This window comes from Salarias fasciatus, chromosome 1 (genome assembly GCF_902148845.1).
Source record: "Salarias fasciatus chromosome 1, fSalaFa1.1, whole genome shotgun sequence".
NCBI classification, from domain to species: Eukaryota; Metazoa; Chordata; class Actinopteri; order Blenniiformes; family Blenniidae; genus Salarias; species Salarias fasciatus.
Window position 1 is genome coordinate 39608596 of NC_043745.1, and position 18339 is coordinate 39626934.

At 54.1% G+C, this 18339-nt stretch overlaps 3 protein-coding genes across 4 annotated transcripts; 2 read left to right on the forward strand and 1 right to left on the reverse strand.

The window, feature by feature from the left end:
* The first annotated feature begins 38 nt into the window (after positions 1 to 38).
* pex16 (peroxisomal biogenesis factor 16) lies at positions 39 to 4614 on the forward strand. Its single transcript, XM_030111622.1, has 11 exons — positions 39 to 275; positions 2097 to 2132; positions 2302 to 2381; positions 2453 to 2586; positions 2665 to 2765; positions 2927 to 3004; positions 3091 to 3246; positions 3340 to 3412; positions 3760 to 3879; positions 3952 to 4016; positions 4083 to 4614. Exons 1-11 carry the CDS (start codon positions 131 to 133, stop codon positions 4139 to 4141), a joined length of 1047 nt encoding a protein of 348 aa, XP_029967482.1. The 5' UTR covers positions 39 to 130; the 3' UTR covers positions 4142 to 4614.
* On the forward strand, positions 290 to 2054 carry LOC115403574 (uncharacterized). Its single transcript, XM_030112563.1, has 2 exons — positions 290 to 1805; positions 2020 to 2054. The coding sequence occupies exon 1, from the start codon at positions 891 to 893 to the stop codon at positions 1803 to 1805; it is 915 nt and encodes a 304-aa protein (XP_029968423.1). The 5' UTR covers positions 290 to 890; the 3' UTR covers positions 2020 to 2054.
* Positions 4615 to 4627: 13 nt separating the features above from the next.
* On the reverse strand, positions 4628 to 17779 carry arfgap2 (ADP-ribosylation factor GTPase activating protein 2). 2 transcript variants are annotated; one of them, XM_030109181.1, is made up of 17 exons: positions 17654 to 17779; positions 11589 to 11707; positions 9989 to 10061; positions 9780 to 9911; positions 8976 to 9059; positions 8824 to 8896; positions 8534 to 8590; positions 7977 to 8021; positions 7472 to 7524; positions 7241 to 7377; positions 7027 to 7158; positions 6301 to 6429; positions 6079 to 6231; positions 5878 to 6004; positions 5705 to 5786; positions 5269 to 5393; positions 4628 to 5187 (listed from the first exon to the last, which is right to left on the reverse strand). In XM_030109181.1, the coding sequence occupies exons 1-17, from the start codon at positions 17723 to 17725 to the stop codon at positions 5167 to 5169; spliced, it is 1614 nt and encodes a 537-aa protein (XP_029965041.1). In that variant the 5' UTR covers positions 17726 to 17779; the 3' UTR covers positions 4628 to 5166. The 2 variants fall into 2 exon arrangements, with proteins under 2 accessions (XP_029965041.1, XP_029965124.1); XM_030109264.1 differs by lacking the exon at positions 7977 to 8021.
* Between the last annotated feature and the right edge of the window lie 560 nt (positions 17780 to 18339).

The following is an 18339-nucleotide window of genomic DNA, read 5'->3' on the forward strand; positions in this document are numbered from 1 at the left end:
CGGTAATAAGCGCCGGACCAGGGAAGGAGGGGGGCGGGGCGGGAACCAGCGCCGGACCGAGAGCACCGGAAGGAGGAGAGCTCTTTAAAAACACGCAGTTTTCTGCGCACTGCGGGATTCCCGCGCAGACATGGAGCGCCTGAGGGAGAACCTGCGGGAGAACCGGGACCGAGCGGCCCGTTTGTATGAGCGCTACGCGGACCACGTGAGGAGGAACCCGTCCGCCGCGGCGCAGCTGGAGAGCACCGTGAGGACCCTGTCCTACCTGTTGGCAGGTAAACACCCGCTAACTTACACAAACTACCAGTTAACTAACCTAAACACCCACTAACTAACCCAAACTACCGCTAACTAACCCAAACACCCACTGACTAACCCAAACTACCACTAACTCGTTACCCGTTAACTACCACTAACTACCTGCTGGAGAGCACCGTGAGGACCCTGTCCTACCTGCTGGCAGGTTAACACCCGCTAACTAGCCCAAACTACCTGTAACTAACCCGTTACTACCCGTGACTACCTGCTGGAGAGCTCTGTCGCCACCTTGTGGTTTGTTTCCTGGCAGGTAACTAACTAACTAACCACAGTGAGTCTGAGCTTTAAATGAAAATTTATAAACGTTCTGAGCACTGAGAAGAGAGAGAGAGACAGAGACAGAGAGAGAGAGAGAAAACATGGCCACCCCGCCTCTCTGATGTTGACTAACTAACCCCCGGGTTTAAGTGACCTCTGACCCGCCGTGTCCAGCTTCCACTCCCCCACCATGAACGCCCGTCGTTTCTGTGTGAGCAGAAACAGTCTGGGCCCCGGACTGAACCCTGAGGAACGCCTGGAGTGGCCGCCCCGGCACCGGCACTGGAGTCAAAACGAAGCAGGATGTTTTAACAATGATCGCAGATCGTCTTACTGCCGGGGTCTGTTACTACAGGTTACTGTGGGGGCTCTGTTACTGCAGGGCTCTGTTACTGCAGGTTACTGCGGGGCTCTGTTACTGCGGGGCTCTGTTACTGCAGGGCTCTGTTACTGCAGGGCTCTGTTACTGCAGGTTATTGCAGGAGTCTGTTACTGCAGGTTACTGCAGGGATCTGTTACTGCGGGGCTCTGTTACTGCAGGTTACTGCAGGGGTCTGTTACTGCAGGTTACTGCGGGGGTCTGTTACTGTAGGTTACTGCAGGGATCTGTTACTGCGGGGGTCTGTTACTGTAGGTTACTGCAGGGATCTGTTACTGCGGGAGTCTGTTACTGCAGGTTACTGCAGGGGTTTGTTACTGCAGGTTACTGCGGGGGTCTGTTACTGCAGGTTCCTGCAGGGGTCTGTTACTGCGGGGGTCTGTTACTGCAGGTTACTGCAGGGGTCTGTTACTGCAGGTTACTGCGGGGGTCTGTTACTGCAGGTTCCTGCAGGGGTCTGTTACTGTGGGGGCCTGTTACTGCAGATTATTGCAGGAGTCTGTTACTGCAGGGGGTCTGCCACAATTGGTTACTGCGGGGATCTGTTACTGCATTTTACTGCGGGGGTCTGTTACTGCAAGTTACTGCAGCTTACTGCAGGTTACTACAGGGGTCTGTTACTGCAGGTTACTGCAGCTTACTGCAGGTTACTACAGGGGTCTGTTACTGCAGGTTACTGCAGCTTACTGCAGGTTACTGCAGGGGTCTGTTACTGCAGGTTACTGCAGGTTACTGTAGGTTACTGCAGCTTACTGCAGGTTACTACAGGGGTCTGTTACTGCAGGTTACTGCAGGTTACTGTAGGTTACTACAGGGGTCTGTTACTGCAGGTTACTGCAGGTTACTGTAGGTTACTGCAGCTTACTGCAGGTTACTACAGGGGTCTGTTACTGCAGGTTACTGCAGGTTACTGCAGCTTACTGCAGGTTACTACAGGGGTCTGTTACTGCAGGTTACTGCAGGTTACTGCAGCTTACTGCAGGTTACTACAGGGGTCTGTTACTGCAGGTTACTGCAGGTTACTGCAGCTTACTGCAGGTTACTACAGGGGTCTGTTACTGCAGGTTACTGTAGGTTACTGCAGCTTACTGCAGGTTACTGTAGGTTACTGCAGGTTACTGACGCTCCTCCTCTCCTTCAGGTCGGTTCTCAGACTCTCAGGAACTCTCGGAACTCGGTGAGTCAAACGTTTGATCCCAGCAATGATCAGCTGATCAGCTGCCGTGGAGATGAGAGAGAGTAAGTGTGTGTGTGTGTGTGTGTGTGTGTGTGTGTGTGTGTGTGTGTGTGTGTGTGTGTGTGTGTGTGTGTGTGTGTGTGTGTGTGTGTGTGTGTGTGTGTTTCAGTCTACTCCGCCTCCAGCCTGCTGGTGCTGCTGAATGACAGCATCCTGCGTAAAGGCCTGCGGCAGCGTTCGATTCCCGAGGTGAGCCCAGCTCGCTCTGACTCCGTCTCCATGGTAACCATCCGCTGACTGACCTCTGACCCGCCGGCCAGTCCCTGTCCCAGCAGAAGCTGCTCACCTGGCTCTCCGTTCTGGAGTGCCTGGAGGTCTTCCTGGAGGTGGGGGCCGTCCGGCTGTGGGGCGACGGCGGGCGCTGGGCAGCCGTCACACTGATCCACATCATCAAGTACACACACACACACACACACACACACACACACACACACGCTCACGCTCACACGCTCACACGCTCCCCTCCTCCCAGGGCGGTGTTCCGGCTCGTTCTTCTTCTGTGGTACCGCAGCGGGATCCAGACCAGTCCTCCCATCAGGCCTCTGGACCGAGCAGCGCCGGGTGTGTCTGAAGGTGTGTGTGTGTGTGTGTGTTTTTGTACATAGTGAACAGTTAGGACGAGGTTGAGGGTCTGGTTTTAGGTTTAGGATCAGGTCTTGGACATCCATTACGTGAATAAATGTCCTCAGTACTATAGCTGTCCAGACGTGTCCTCTCCCGTCTGTCCCCTGCAGATCCATCAGACCCTCAGGAGGACGAGGACAGCTTCGTGGGTCAAAGGTCGGGGCGGACGGTCCGCGGCCTGAGCCGAGGTCAGACCCGGTCCTGGAGGGTCCGACCTTCGTCTCACCTCACCGAGATCCGTCCTCATGTGTCCTTTCCCATCCTGTCCCCTCAGGACCATCCTTCCAGGCCCGCCTCTTCGGAGCCCCGCCCCCTCAGAGGAGCAGGAAGGGGCGGAGCTCCGAGGAGGAGCTGGACAGGACGTCCAGCCCGCTGCGTCTGCAGGAGACGTTGGCGGAGTCCGTTTACATCAGCCGTCCACTGGTCCACCGTATCCTCCCGTCACCATGACGACAGGGGACACCAGTCCGTGTGTGTGTGTGTTTGTTTGTTTGTGTTTTCCTTATATGGTCGCGTCCTGCAGTGCTCTGTCTCGGTCTCTGTGGGAAACAGTCCTGGAAGCCCTGGATCGTCTCCGGAGTCCTGGAGCTGTCCAGGTGAGACCAGGACCCCTCAGGACCAGCAGCCGTCCCCGTCATGTAGGAAACCATGTCAAGGGTCAAGGAGAAAGACCACAGTGTTGTCACTCTCTCCCTGCAGTGACGTCTCACCCCGGTCTCCCCCTGTCCCCTGGGTTGTTGTCTCACCCCGGTCTCCCTCTGTCCCCTGGGTTGTTGTCTCACCCCGGTCTCTCTGTCCCCTGGGTTGTTGTCTCACCCCAGTCTCCCTCTGTCCCCTGGGTTGTTGTCTCACCCCGGTCTCTCTGTCCCTGGGGTGTGGTCTCACCCCGGTCTCCCTCTGTCCCCTGGGGTGTGGTCTCACCCCGGTCTCCCTCTGTCCTCAGCCTGGCGGTGCTGGCTGACGCCCGCTTGGAGCGGCGCTGGGAGCGGGCGGAGCTAAAGAGGCGGAGCTTCCTGCTGCTCTTCTACCTGCTGCGTTCTCCGTTCTACGACTCGTTTTCACAGTGAGTCCCTAAACGCCTCACCGCCGCCCCGGTGGCGGCGCTGACCTCTGACCTCCTGCCCCGCCCTCACAGGGAGAAGATCCTCCTCCTCCTGCGGATCCTCTCCGATCACGTCCCGGGAGTCGGACTGGTGGCCCGTGAGTCCCCCGCCCAGCCGTCCACTGCACCTCGCTCCAGGTCCTAACCCGACTGTCTTCCTTCAGGTCCTCTGATGGATTACCTCCCCGCCTGGCAGAAGATTTACTTCTACAGCTGGGGTTAGAGGCCAGCGGGGGGCGCCGTGGAGGAGCAGACACTGAACTGCAGCCTGACCTCTGACCTCCGAGCCAGCAACCAGCGCTGACAGCCACTTCCTGGATGGGCTGGACACGCCCACCAGGTCTGCCGGTCCCACACAGGGGCCTCGGACCACAGCGTGAAAACCGTCTTCTTCCGACCTCAGCTGTTTCCCAACCCGTGGTTCCAGGGCCTTGTGAGGGGACGTCAGAGTCAGCGGGGCGGCCCTGATGGTTTAAACGTTTCAGACTGACACTTTGATTTATAATTGCAGAGAGAGAGAGACTGTGTGTGTGTGTGTGTGTGTGTGTGTGTGTGCGTGTGTGCGTGCGTGCGTGCGTGTGTGTAGTCAGGGAGGAAACGGTTCAAGTTTGCATCTTTTTTTTCTTCTTTTCCATCTTTAATAGCAGAATGAATGTTTGTTTCCGTCGACTACAAATAAATAGATTCATCCTTTCAGCTCTCATGTTCCTGTGTGTGTGTGTGTGTGGGGGGGGTCAGGGGTCAGGATGGGGGGAGGTTACAGTGGAGGTGCATAGTTTGAAAAGCATGAGGAGGTTTCAGAAGCTCGGATTCAGGTCTGTGTGGATCCGGACCGAGGTCTGTGGGGTTTATCGCCCTCTGGAGGAGGAGCTGCAGAACTGCGCCGCTCGCTCGTTACCACGGAAACCAACGTGGAGCCTCCAGGATCCACAGGGACCAGAATCCGGCTCGCAGTCCGTCATAAATCAGTCGTGGAATCTAGAACACCGGGCGGCGGAGGCTCCGCCCACAGGGAGGCTCCGCCCAAATCAAAGACAAGAATAGAAAACTGCACTTCGTCTGGCAGCGGGACGTGAACGGAGACGGACGCTCCGGCTGGAAATGTCTGGACAGGACAGTCGGAGTGAGGATTCTGGACGACGATGAGAGTGGAATACTGTCTCGCTCCAGGGGGACGGGTTTCATCAGCAGCCCCGCCCCCACGGGCTCTGGCTCCGCCCACGGGCGGCGCTCCGGTCCTCGCGCTGCTCAGTACGAGCCGTACCGGTCCTGGGGAGACACGACGGGTCAGAGTGTGGCACGGCGGGCGGGCGGGGCCGAGCCGCCGGCGGGAATCGAACCGCCGCTCACCTGGATGGTGTTCATCACGCCGTTGGCGAGGACGGCCATCTTCCCCGCCACCGTCTTCACGCCCTGCTTGAACTGAGCGATGTCCGGACCGGAGGGGAGGACGCTGTCCAGGCCCGAGGCCCGGCCTGGGGACGGACGGGACGGTTAGAACCTGGCCACGAGGTGCAGGGTGTCCACTTCCTGTGGTGTGATGTACTATGATGTCATGGTGTCCTGTGGTGTGATGTCACTTCCTGTGGTGTGATGTCACTTCTTGTGGTGTCATGGTGTCCTGTGGTGTGATGTCACGTCCTGTGATGTCATGGTATCACTTCCTGCAGTGTAATGTCCCTTCCTGTGATGTCACCTCCTGCAGTGTGGCATCCTATGATGTCATGGCGTCCTGCAGTGTGATGTCACTTCCTGTGATGTCACGGCGTCCTGCAGTGTCCCCTACCTTTGTCTCCGTCTCCAAACAGGTCTGAGGAGCTGATGGAGCTGCTGCCGGAGAGACTCTCCAGACGGGTCTTCGCATCGTACTGAGGAGGACAAACACCGTTAGGCTGGAGGGGGAACCCGGGAGAACCCGGGGGAACCGAGGAGACCCCCCCACCCGGAGCAGAGCCCCACCTCGGCGCTGCTCTCCCGGCCGAAGAACATGTCGGAGGAGATGGCCTTGGCATTGGCAAACTTCTGCCGCGCCTCGCTGGACTCCGCCGCCGGAGACGCCGCCTCCGCTTTCCTCCTGCTGGGGAGTCTGGGGGGGAGGGGGAGGGGAGGGGGGGTCAGCTGGGGAGCAGAGACTGGGTGGGGGGGTGGAGGGACACTGACCTCTCTCCGATGGGCTGGATGCTGGAGATGGTGACCTCCTCTTTAGGCTCCTCCTTCTCCAGAGCCCAGGAGGAGGCGAAGGAGGCTCCGCCCCCCTCGCTGTCCCACCGGGACCCGAAGCTGTCCCCCACCGTGAACGGGTTGTCCTTATACCTGAGGGAGAGGCGAGGTCAGAGTGTGTGTGTGTGTGTGTGTGTGCGTGTGTGTGTGTGTGTGTCGTACTTCGGGGGTCCGGAGGTGAAGCCCGGCTCGTCAAACATGTCCAGTTTGGAGCGAGACGACGACTTGACTCCGACCGGAGTCTCCTGTTCGATCACCTGCATCTCCGACATGACGGAGTGGGACACCACACTGAGGGGGGGGACAGAAGGACACGGAGAAAGTAAATACAGGCTGTCATTTTTAAAGGGTTCAGATCAACCCTTACCGCCCCCAGCCAGTTTCCTGCCCTCAAGCCACGCCCCGTTAATCCAGATCTAACAGCCCCACCCTGTTAATCTAGCGCTAAGCTCCGCCCCTTTCCTAATGCTACAGAAGCCTCTCTCTTTACTGCTGGTCCCGCCCCCCGACAGCAGGCTGCAAGCCTGCAAGCTCCGCCCATTTATTCAGTTATATGAGCCCCGCCCCCTCACCTCCGGCTGCCCAGGCCCCGCCCCCTCACCGCTGCTCCCCAGGCCCCGCCCCCTCACCTCGGGCTGCCCAGGCCCCGCCCCCTCACCTCTGCTCCCCAGGCCCCGCCCCCTCACCTCTGCTCCCCAGGCCCCGCCCCCTCACCTCTGCTCCCCAGGCCCCGCCCCCTCACCTCCGGCTGCCCAGGCCCCGCCCCCCTCACCTCCGGCTGCCCAGGCCCCGCCCCCTCACCTCCGGCTGCCCAGGCCCCGCCCCCTCACCTCCGGCTGCCCAGGCCCCGCCCCCTCACCTCCGGCTGCCCAGGCCCCGCCCCCTCACCTCCGGCTGCCCAGCCCCATGCCCAGCCTCTCGGCCTGCTCCCTCTTCTTGCCCTCCAGGGTCTGGATCTTCTTCTCCTCCAGCTTTCGGTCCATCTCCAGCTCCTTGTAGGCCAGACGCATGGAGGCCACGCTGCCACACACACACACACACACGCACGTCCATCACTGTTGTCCTCCTCGTCCCTGTCCCCGTCCCCGTCCCCGGGTCTCACATGGACTCCTCGGCCTGCTTCTTGGCCTCGGCCGCCTGCTCCTCCCGCAGCTTCTCTGCCACCTGGGCCTGTTTCTCCACCTCCGAGAAGCTCTGGCTGCTGACCTTCTGGGCCCCCAGGCCCTTCCTCGCCCCCAGCTGCGGTACAGGACAGCGGGTCAGAGACCGGGACCGGCACCAGCACCGGGACTGGGACCGGGAGCCAGGTCCGGCTGTGGACCGGCCCACTCACCCCCTTCTTGGCGGCCATGGGCTTCTTCTTCCCGATGATGGAGGGCTTGACCTCTGTGGACAGAGAGGAGGACCGAACATCAGCTGCTGGTTAGAGACACGTCTCAACATGTCCAACATGTCCAACCAGGACCAGGTGGACCAGCAGGTGGACCAGCAGGTGGACCAGCAGCAGGCAGACCAGGGACTGACTGGACCCTTGAGCAGCCCCGTTTATACTACAACCACATCAGGAAAAAAAAAAGGAAAAGAAAAAAGAAACACTCTCTCAGTGTTAGGGATGCGTTTCCATGGCGACAGTGGAGGCTGTTTCCATAGACGCGGCAGAAAACAACTCCTCTGGTCCCAGTGCCCCTGTTGTTATTTACAGCAAATCACGCGACAACTACAGCAATGGCTGTGGGCGGGGCCAAGCAGCGGCTGTGGGCGGGGCCAAGCAGCGGCTGTGGGCGGGGCAAAGCGAGCGTCACACTGAAGCCCCGGAGCCACAGGCGGCAGCGAATCACCTGAGGACGTCTGTCTGTCCGGAGACGACAAACGCATGGAGACGTCTGCAGGACGAGACCAACGGACACATCGTCACACAGAGCCTGAGTCGGACCTGCCGGGGCCTCAGGGTCAGGGGTCAAGGGTCACACAGCGCTGAGAACTGCTGACACTGCTAGCAAGATGCTAACTGACACTGCTAGTTGATGGTACACGACGCTGATGCCAGATGACGCTAAATGGTGCTAGATGACACTGCTAGCTGATGCTCGATGGCGCTAAGTGGCGCTTGATGATTCTGCTAGCTGGCGTTGCTAGCTGATGCTGGCTGACGCTAGATGACACTGCTAGCTGACGCTACTGGCACTAGATGTTCACTGCTAGCTGATGCTAACTGGTGCTAGATGACGCTGCTAGCTGATGCTAACTGGTGCTGGATGACGCTGCTAGCTGATGCTAACTGATGCCACATGAAGCTGCTAGCTGATGCTAGACAACACTGCTAGTTGACGCTGCTAGGTGATGCTAGCTGCCGCTGCTAGCAGATGCTAGCTGCCGGTGGGCGGGGCAGACTCACCGATGGAGGCTTTGGGGGAGGAGCTCAGGCCGTCGATGCTCGGGCCGTCCTCCGACTCTGCAGAACAAACACAGTCACACCTCGCTCCACCCTGGACCGCCCGAAGAGAGACAAAAGCTCCGCCCACCAAGGCCAGAATGTCAACATTTACCAATAATTCAAAGGTAAAAATATTGAAATTGAATATTCATGAAATCAAAACACCCTCTCCCCGTCAGTCACACGTGGCCCCGCCCCCTCCCCCGTGGCCCCTCCCCCGTGGCCCCGCCCCCTCCTCCTCCCCGTGGCACCTCTGGCCGCGGCGTCGGTCAGCTGGACGGCAGGCTCCTGCTCGGCCGGCGGCGTGACGCTCCAGTCGTTGGCCTGAAGATGAAGAGGAGACTCGGATCAGCAGGACTCGCTTCCTGCTGCCGGAGCGCCGACGTTCCGCTTCGGAACCAACCTGGATGTTCTCCTCAAAGAAGTCGGCCTCCTTCTTCTCGGACGGCGTGGGCGGAGCGCCCCCTGCTGGCGAGTCGATCCACAGCTGCAGAGGGAAGAACATGAAAACTCCCAGCTTCAGTCCAGAAGCGTCTGCTAACTTGTTAGCATCTGTCCTGCTAACTGCTAACCAGAAGCTATAGGTGACTGGAGGAGGAGAACCCAGGAGTCCTAGCATTAGCATTAGCATTAGCATTAGCCTGTATCCACTGGAACCGGGATTAGCATGTTTAGAGCATCTTCCTCCTCTGACATCAGATTATAGAGCATCTTCCTCCTCTAACTAGTTAGTTATTCAATTGGTTAGTTAGACAGTTATTCGGTTAATTAGATAGTCAGTTAGTGAGTTAATGAGTTAGTTAATCAGTTAGCTAGTTTGCCAGTTAGTCAGATAGTTAGTCAGTTAGTTAGCCAGTTAGTCAATAGTCAGTTAATCATTTAGCCAGTTAGTTAGCTAGTTAGCCAAGTAGTCATTAGCTAGTCTGATAGTTAATCAGTTAGTTCGTTAGTTAGTTAGCCAGCTAGTCATTAGTTAGTCAGTTAGTTAGTTAGCCAGCTGGTCATTAGCAAGTCATTAGTTAGTTAATTAATTAGTTAGTCATTAATTATTCGTTAGTCAGTTATTAGTTATTTCTACAACAGACTAACGGTTTTAAACGCGAAACGTCTCCATGACCTTTGCTTTTGAAGAACTAACTGCTCCAGTTAGCTAGCCACTACCAAACCTCTACCAGCGCTAACCAGCCAGCCGTGGCTAAGCACTCACGTCGGTGCCGTATCGGGCCAGGGCGGCGTTGGCCTGCTGCCGGATGCGGTCCCGGTACATCAGCGCGGCGCGGCTGTTGTACTTGGCGTTGGAGTCGCTGGTGGAGCAGCCGTGCTGCCGGAAGAACGCCGTCTGGAACCGGAACAGAACCGTTACAGAACCGGGCCGCCGGACCACAACGCCGGGCCGGGCGGCGCCGGTCCACTCACCGCGTTGGCGTTCCCTCCAACCTGCATGCAGCGCAGCTGGAACCAGTTCCAGTTGGAGTCCAGTTCAGTGGACCTGAGGAACCAGACCAGAACAGCAAGGCTCAGATGCAGACCGGGTCCAGAGTCCAGAACCTGAGAGAGCGGGTCTGCAGTCCAGAACCAGAGCGGTTCTACAGTCCAGAACCAGAGCGACTCTACAGTCCAGAACCAGAGTGGCTCTACAGTCCAGAACCAGAGTGGCTCTACAGTCCAGAACCAGAGCGGTTCCACAGTCCAGGTCCAGAGCGGCTCTACAGTCCAGAACCAGAGCGGCTCTACAGTCCAGAACCAGAGCGGCTCTACAGTCCAGAACCAGAGTGGCTCTACAGTCCAGAACCAGAGTGGCTCTACAGTCCAGAACCAGAGTGGCTCTACAGTCCAGAACCAGAGTGGCTCTACAGTCCAGAACCAGAGCGGTTCCATAGTTCAGGTCCAGAGCCGCTCTACAGTCCAGGTCCAGAGCGACTCTACAGTCCAGAACCAGAGCGGCTCTACAGTCCAGAACCAGAGCGGCTCTACAGTCCAGAACCAGAGTGGCTCTACAGTCCAGAACCAGAGTGGCTCTACAGTCCAGAACCAGAGCGGTTCCATAGTTCAGGTCCAGAGCCGCTCTACAGTCCAGGTCCAGAGCGACTCTACAGTCCAGAACCAGAGCGGCTCTACAGTCCAGAACCAGAGTGGCTCTACAGTCCAGGTCCAGAGCCGCTCTACAGTCCAGAACCAGAGCCGCTCTACAGTCCAGAACCAGAGCGGCTCTACAGTCCAGAACCAGAGCGGCTCTACAGTCCAGAACCAGAGTGGCTCTACAGTCCAGAACCAGAGTGGCTCTACAGTCCAGAACCAGAGCGGTTCCATAGTTCAGGTCCAGAGCCGCTCTACAGTCCAGAACCAGAGCCGCTCTACAGTCCAGAACCAGAGCGGCTCTACAGTCCAGAACCAGAGCCGCTCTACAGTCCAGAACCAGAGTGGCTCTACAGTCCAGAACCAGAGTGGCTCTACAGTCCAGGTCCAGAGCCGCTCTACAGTCCAGAACCAGAGCGGCTCTACAGTCCAGAACCAGAGCGGCTCTACAGTCCAGAACCAGAGTGGCTCTACAGTCCAGAACCAGAGTGGCTCTACAGTCCAGAACCAGAGCGGTTCCATAGTTCAGGTCCAGAGCCGCTCTACAGTCCAGAACCAGAGCCGCTCTACAGTCCAGAACCAGAGCGGCTCTACAGTCCAGAACCAGAGTGGCTCTACAGTCCAGGTCCAGAGCCGCTCTACAGTCCAGAACCAGAGCCGCTCTACAGTCCAGAACCAGAGCGGCTCTACAGTCCAGAACCAGAGCGGTCTAGTGTAGAGTGTACTGTTCTCCATGTTCTCCAGTGTTCATGTTTAGTCTTCTTCTCTGTGGCTTCATTACTAAAGCAAACAGCACCATCTGGTGGACCAACAGGAGAACTACCCCGCTGTCAAAGTGTTTTCAGAGAACCTGGACTGAACGCTGTTCTGTAAACGGTGTGCGAGAACAGCCGTGACCCTGAGTGTCGGGTCGGCCTGCCGCGGGATCGCGACCTCTGACCTGATGAAGCTGAGGTGCACGCCCAACGAGCGGTGGATGCCGGAGCAGTCGATGCAGAGGAAGACGCCGTAGGAGATGCTGGCCCAGCTGGGGTTCTTGGCGGAGCAGTCGAAGCATGCCTGAGGAGACAGAACCGTCAGGACCGGCATGACGGCCGGGGGAATGCTGGTAGGGATGCATATTTTATATATTTTTTATGACCGTTAACCGACGCCCTTTAACCGGTTAATAACCGTTAACCGATAAGATTTAAAGCCCGTCCATGCTTCACATGTCTGCGGGGTGTGTGTTGCGCATTGGTCTGCGCGGACCGATCTGCGGACGTCCGCGCAGCAGCCAGAATTTGTGACCGCGTTGCGCGCAGGTGGCGCCGGTATACGCATCGCCAGAGCGCCACAGAAAACAAAATATGACAGTAAAAGTGACGGCATCTCGTGGACGGAGACAGCAGCCTGTCTGGAGGGAGGAGAAGGTCTGCCGAGGGAGTCGCTCCGGCGCCGCCCCCCGATTCAGAAAAAAGAAAAAAGGCTAAATAAACTTTAATATTAAATGATAACGCACTGACAATACATGTTCTTAATTTTCTCTAAATAATCTGTAATAAAGGAGCAGAGAAACAGTCTGTAGAGCCGGAAAAGCTTCTGGAGGATGTGTGGAACAGTTCGCCTGAACGCGCACAGCGTGGAGCGGTGGAGCGCCGAGGCTCCAAAGCGACGCGAAGCATGGACGACTTTTAAACGCCCTGCTGAGCGGCTCCATGCTGCCGCTCCGACATTCCGACGCACCGCCGTTTAGACACATCACCATTCCGAAATACCGCTATTCCGACACGCAAACGTCCCTCCATTCTGACACGGAAATGTGCGCTCCGAGTGAGAGACTGACTCGGCGCTGTCCGGTGCTGAACTGCAGGTTTACAATGACAGCAAATACTCATCTAAAATGTAAAAAAAGCTACAAGATTTAGATATAATTAACAGCACTGTAGGCTTCAATCATCTCCTACTGTTTTTTAAACGATGTGGACAGTGAGCGCGCTGGTGATTTTTTTTGTGTTCTGATTAATTTCCTAAATAAAGTTTTAGCTTCTGAAATCCGATTTTTAAACAGTTCTGATGAAGCTTAATGTTTATCTGGATGCTGCGGCTTCATACTGAACCATTTCACTGTGAATCTGGACGACCCGCGGCGTCTGGAGATAAAAAATAATATTCAATGTAACGCCGGTTTTGTGCCACATGCGTCAATGCGCACAAAGACACACACCCTCCCCGACTGCACAACATGAAGGCACCTGGAATTAATCAGTGAATTAAGGAGTCGTCTGCAGCGCAGTCATTGATATCTGTAATATAATGCCAGCGTGCAGGAAGACGCACGGCTCTGTGGAGAGCTCCGCTCCAGCTGGAGCTTAAAAAAAAAAACTAACCGATAGTATTAACCGGTCAAAGTTCCTGTTATCGGTTAACGGTTAAACGGTTAACCATGTGCATCCCTAAATGCTGGGTAATAAAACCACCAGATAGGACTCCAGAGGACGCGGGACAAGTCCGCCTCGGGGTCAAATACCAGAGCTTTGGCAGCGAACCGGACGTGGAAAGTAAGAACAAATCGATTCTGTTCTGGTTTCTGGAAAGTTTCACTTTCACACTTTTTAAAAACGACGACCGTCTGACACAGCACCGGGACCGGGAGGAACGGGACCAGGAGGACCGGGACCGGGACCGGGAGGACCGGGAGGACCGGGACCGGTGTAGTATGGAATACGGACCCCCTGGAAAATGGACCTGGGGTCCAGATTCTGCAGCAGAATATGGACCCCCCCCCCCCAATGGAAAATGGACCCCCCCTCCAAAATTAGGGATTTTTTTTTTTACGTTTTGAATTATACACACATATAATAGAAACAAATCAACATTTGTATATTGTGTTGTATATCAGCTCTTGTATGAGCATTTAAAATATAAGACACTGAACGACTAAGACCACCACGTGACAACAGATGGAGCTGCTCCAAAATAAGTCATTGTTCATTTTAATGAGTTTAAAAAGTTCAAAAAGAAGGTCAACAAGTATGAACCACTAGATGGCGCTCTTCACTACGTTCACCCCAACACCCAGAAGCACCTTGGTGTCATCAGGGTTAGAGAGAGGAGGCCTACAGCAGGTCACCAGGGGGTCAACGAGACCACCTCCCTCATCAGGAGCTGCTGCTTCTGGCCTGGCGATCGGTACGGCGACATCGCAAACTTTATCGGTAAGAGTTTTATACTTATTTATGGATCCTCTGGTTAGATATGTCAACTTATGTAGTAATTGCAGATGGGTCCATTTTCTATGGCATGGGACATGGACCCCCTGCTATGCTATAATGTTTTAAAGTCCCTGGGTCCATTTTCTATGTCAATTTGTGTAGTTGTGTTGTCTATTATAGCTGCTATTCTTTCTTTCATACAGCTTCCTTTGATGACTGTCAGCGCAGCAACTACCGTGGCCAGGTCGCTGCAGTCCTCCACCCCATCGCTCCTCCAGACACCAGTTTCACTCAGTTTGGGATGGACCGGGTTGGGCCACTCCCCCCTTCAGCCAGCAGTAACCGGTATATCGCTGTGATGACCGACTGCCTCACCAAGTGGCCTGAAGCGGAGGCCAGACCCAACAAGGTCTTGGTGAAGTTGATCTGCTGCTACTCCAATGTCAAAGTCCTCATCACAGACCAGAGCCGAGAGTCCTGCAACTGTGTCAACGAAGAGCTCCGCAGACGTCTGACGACGACCGCCGACCACCCACAGTCCAACGGCCAGACCGAGCGATTCAACCAGACACTTTGCAGTGCGGTTGTAAAGTACGTCAGCGAGCAGCAGGACGACTGGGATGAGGACATCCAGCTCTTTATTGTTATTTTCTTTGTAATTTGCCATTCATTGCAATATTTCTTACTATTACCATCTATATCTATAATCTCTGTGATATTGTTATATTTTTCATCTATGTATAACACAGTGTAATTTGCCTTTCAGTGGGATATTTCATAATACTGTATCTGTGATCTTGTTACATTTTTAACTATGTATAATACTTGTTATATACCTCAATAAATATGTTTTATTTACATGTTTTGTTTTCATTTTATATATATATATATATATATATATATGTTCCAAAAATAATTCCAAAAAATTAACCATTCCCTAAATTTGGAGGGGGGGTCCATATTCTATGGGGGTCCATTTACAATCTTACATCAGGACCAGGGGGATGTGGACCGGGAGCAGGAGAATCTGCACCAGAAGAATCTAGACCGGGAAAATCTAGACTAGGACCAGGACAATTTGGACCAGGAAAATCTAGAGTGGGACCAGGCCAACCTTGACCAGGACCAAGACAATCAGGACTAGGAGAATCTGGACTGGGACCAGGAGGATCTGGATCAGGACTACGACAACCTTGACCGGGAGAATCTGGACCGGGACCTGAACAATCTGGACCAGGAGAACCTGGACCGGGAGTTACGACACGAGGAAACCACTGATCTGACTGGCCGTCTAGTGCAGAACTACAGGATCAGGGTCAGGACCAGGACCACTACCAGGACCAGGACCATGAGAAGGAACATTACCATTACCAGGACCAGGACCGTAAGAAGGACCAGGACCACTACGAGGGCCAGGACCATGAGAGTGCTCTCAAAAGTGTCACCCTGAGACCGGTTCTCTAGAACTGTGTTCCGTGGCGCTGAGCCCCGTTGTCATGACAACCGACGCCTAAAACCTGTTTTTAAACATGGCCGCCCTGTTTCCCGTCTCTCAGCTGATCCGTCCCATGGTTCGATTCCGGACGCAGGAGTGTTTCCACTTGTCCAGAGGGGGAGGAGCTTAGTAGAGATTAAACCAATCACTGACCAGCAATGTCAACCAATGAGATCACTTTGACGCGATCAGCTGACCGAACACTTTACTCAGAATTAAGTTTGAATCCAAACAGACCGGCGGGTTTTTTCTCCTTTGGAAGCAGAATTTTATGCTAATTAGGTGACTTCATTCTGGTGGTTCTCACGCAATTTTCCAAGATGGCGGATCGACTCGTACGGAGACGATTTATTTAAGTTTTAGACAAATTCAATATAATGAAATCGACGGACGAAAAACAACACATCTTCAAAGCAGCGGCGTCAAAGTTAATCGAGAAAAACACCGTTTACTTCCAGGAGACGTCAGTACATCACCGCCGCCCCCGTCCAATCAGAGCGCTTCCCAGAGCCCAGCGTGAGCCCAGCGTGAGAGAGGAGTTACCCCTAAATTCCACTGCGTGTGTTTGTGCTGCGCTCCGGACCGCTGCGCTCAGCTCTGCTCTGTTTTGTCAGAACCCACCGCTCCGCCGGCCGGAGAAGCAGAGCAGCGCAGCGCTATTTAGCATCGACCTCCAGAAGCTGAGCATTCTGGGCCACACTGGCTTCTTTCTCTGTACATCCTGGTAGAAAGAATGACTGTGGTCATATTAAACTTTATGATTCTCCACTTCCAAAATCAGCGTCTCTTCATCCTGGCTGTTGTGCTTCAACACGCTGAATTTCGTGCGACAGGATGTTGACATTCAGGCCTTTCAGAATAAAATGCATACATGGTCCTGAATATGTATTTTGTAGAAAACACGAAATGTATGGACAATAGCCTGCAAATGGGCCGTATATGCAGCTGTGTGAACATTTAGAAACGTTCAGCTATAGCTTGATTACAGACAAAATAGAAGTTTGTCATATAAAACTTGAAAGTGTGTTTTAGTTTTTGTTTGCCCGCTTTTTAAAGTGTACATTTTAATCAGCATGGTGTGTCTATTCGTGATATATATGAAAATTAACGTGAGGGCAAATAAAACGTCTTTAAACGGTTTAAAGTTTTTAATAAAGACAAAATGATTTTATTTTGTATAAAGCCGGAGGTTGTTGGAGTTCTCTTTCCTGTTTGGTGTGATCTGAACTGTGGACATTTATGCGTACGGAGAACTGGACGGACCGGACTGGAGAGAAAAATAGACCTTGGTTCTATTTTGGACTGACGGAGCGGAGCGGAGCGGGGCGGATCCAGACGGAGCCGATCGCAGGCTGTGGAATCAGCTACAGTCATTAAAATAGCAGCGTATTCGCTGCGGCGGTCGGACCTGAGCGGAGCGGAGCGCATGCAGTGGAATTTAGGGGTTAGGGGTCAATCCTTCATTTTTCCAAAGTAAACACGACACTCACAAACATAATTCTGAGTTGCTTAATTCAGAATAAGCAAACTCCGAATTAAAACCACCATCACTGGTATGGAATGTCTAATATGTCAGTGTTTCCGACATATTAGAAAAAAATACAAAAAAGAGCATTACGACAGAGATATGCGTGATGTGCGTGTCTGCATTTTTTAAAACCTCTGTCAGTAATTTAAGTTAATATCTTCTATTTCTGAAGGAGTTGGTTTAAAACACAATAAACCGAAGCGTTCATTCCAAACATTCGGACCAATGAGAAGCTCTTATTATGACGATTAAAGTGTCGCGTTTCGTGACAGACGTGAGCGTTAAATGAAGACAGTCCGTCGACCCGTTGAGTCCGCTCCGGTGGACTCAAACCGTTTACGTGGCCTTTAACGTGTCACCGCTGCACCGGCAGGCTAGCTCCCGTTAGCTCCCGTTAGCTGCGACAGGCGTAAACTCCCGACGCGGCCTCGGAAAGTCTCCGCGGAGCCTCTGCGTCGAGTCCGCAGAGGCTCCGCTACGCGCGGCCCTATGCGTCCCGTTGACACAGGAGTATAGAAACCCGGTAGCCTCCGTTAGCTCCTCTCCCGTCCAGCCCAACAGGAACCCGGTAGCCTCCGTTAGCTCCTCTCCCGTCCAGCCCAACAGGAACCCGGTAGCCTCCGTTAGCTCCTCGCCCGTTAGCCTCCGTTAGCTTCCTGGCCGTGTAGAAACCGGGCCCGGCGGAGGAAACGGGCTAACCGGTTCGCTAACAGCTTCCGAACCGCATGGAAACCGACAGCTGCGTCTGAAGGAGACGGAAACACTCCCGCGCCGTCACGGCGGCTCACCTTGTTGGTGGGAACGGATCTCAATCTCTTGAAGATGGTCAGGATCTCCGTCTTATTTGGTTCCGTAGCCATCTTCTCTCTGCCGCGGTGACGTTGTCATCCGCTGACGTCACAGCTACGGCAAGGCCGGAGGGCCACGATTCCTCCTCCTCCGCCTCTTTCGTTTCTTTTTCTTCCGGCAGGCGGAACGCGAGGAAGCGAAATGCTGCCCCCCACAGGCGGAGATGATTCATGATCAGCGGTGTTCAACCTGCGGCTCTGGAGCCACACGTGGCCCCCTAAATGTTCCAGTACAGAAGAGGGAAACAGTTTGAGATCAATTTCTTATCATTTACCCTCCACATTTCATTGAATTCAGTATTCAATATTAATGTGTGTTTTTGGAGTTGTTTTTTTTTGTTTACTTTTGACTCCCAAGTGGAGAAGTAAAATAAAGTTATTAGTAGCAGTCTGTCACAAACAAAATCACATTTTTTAAATCACCAAATGTCTTAAATGTTTCTTTTTGTCCCGAGATTGGATGGTTTAAACCAGAATAAAAACACGCTGAGCTTTGATTTGGTAAAGTTTCATTATCTGAAGGCACAAAGTCCTGACTGAACTTATCTTCATTACAGTTACATAACACAGTACTGCTCAAAATGATTCGTCATTCTTGGTACAAAAGGGATTATAAAAAAAGGTCA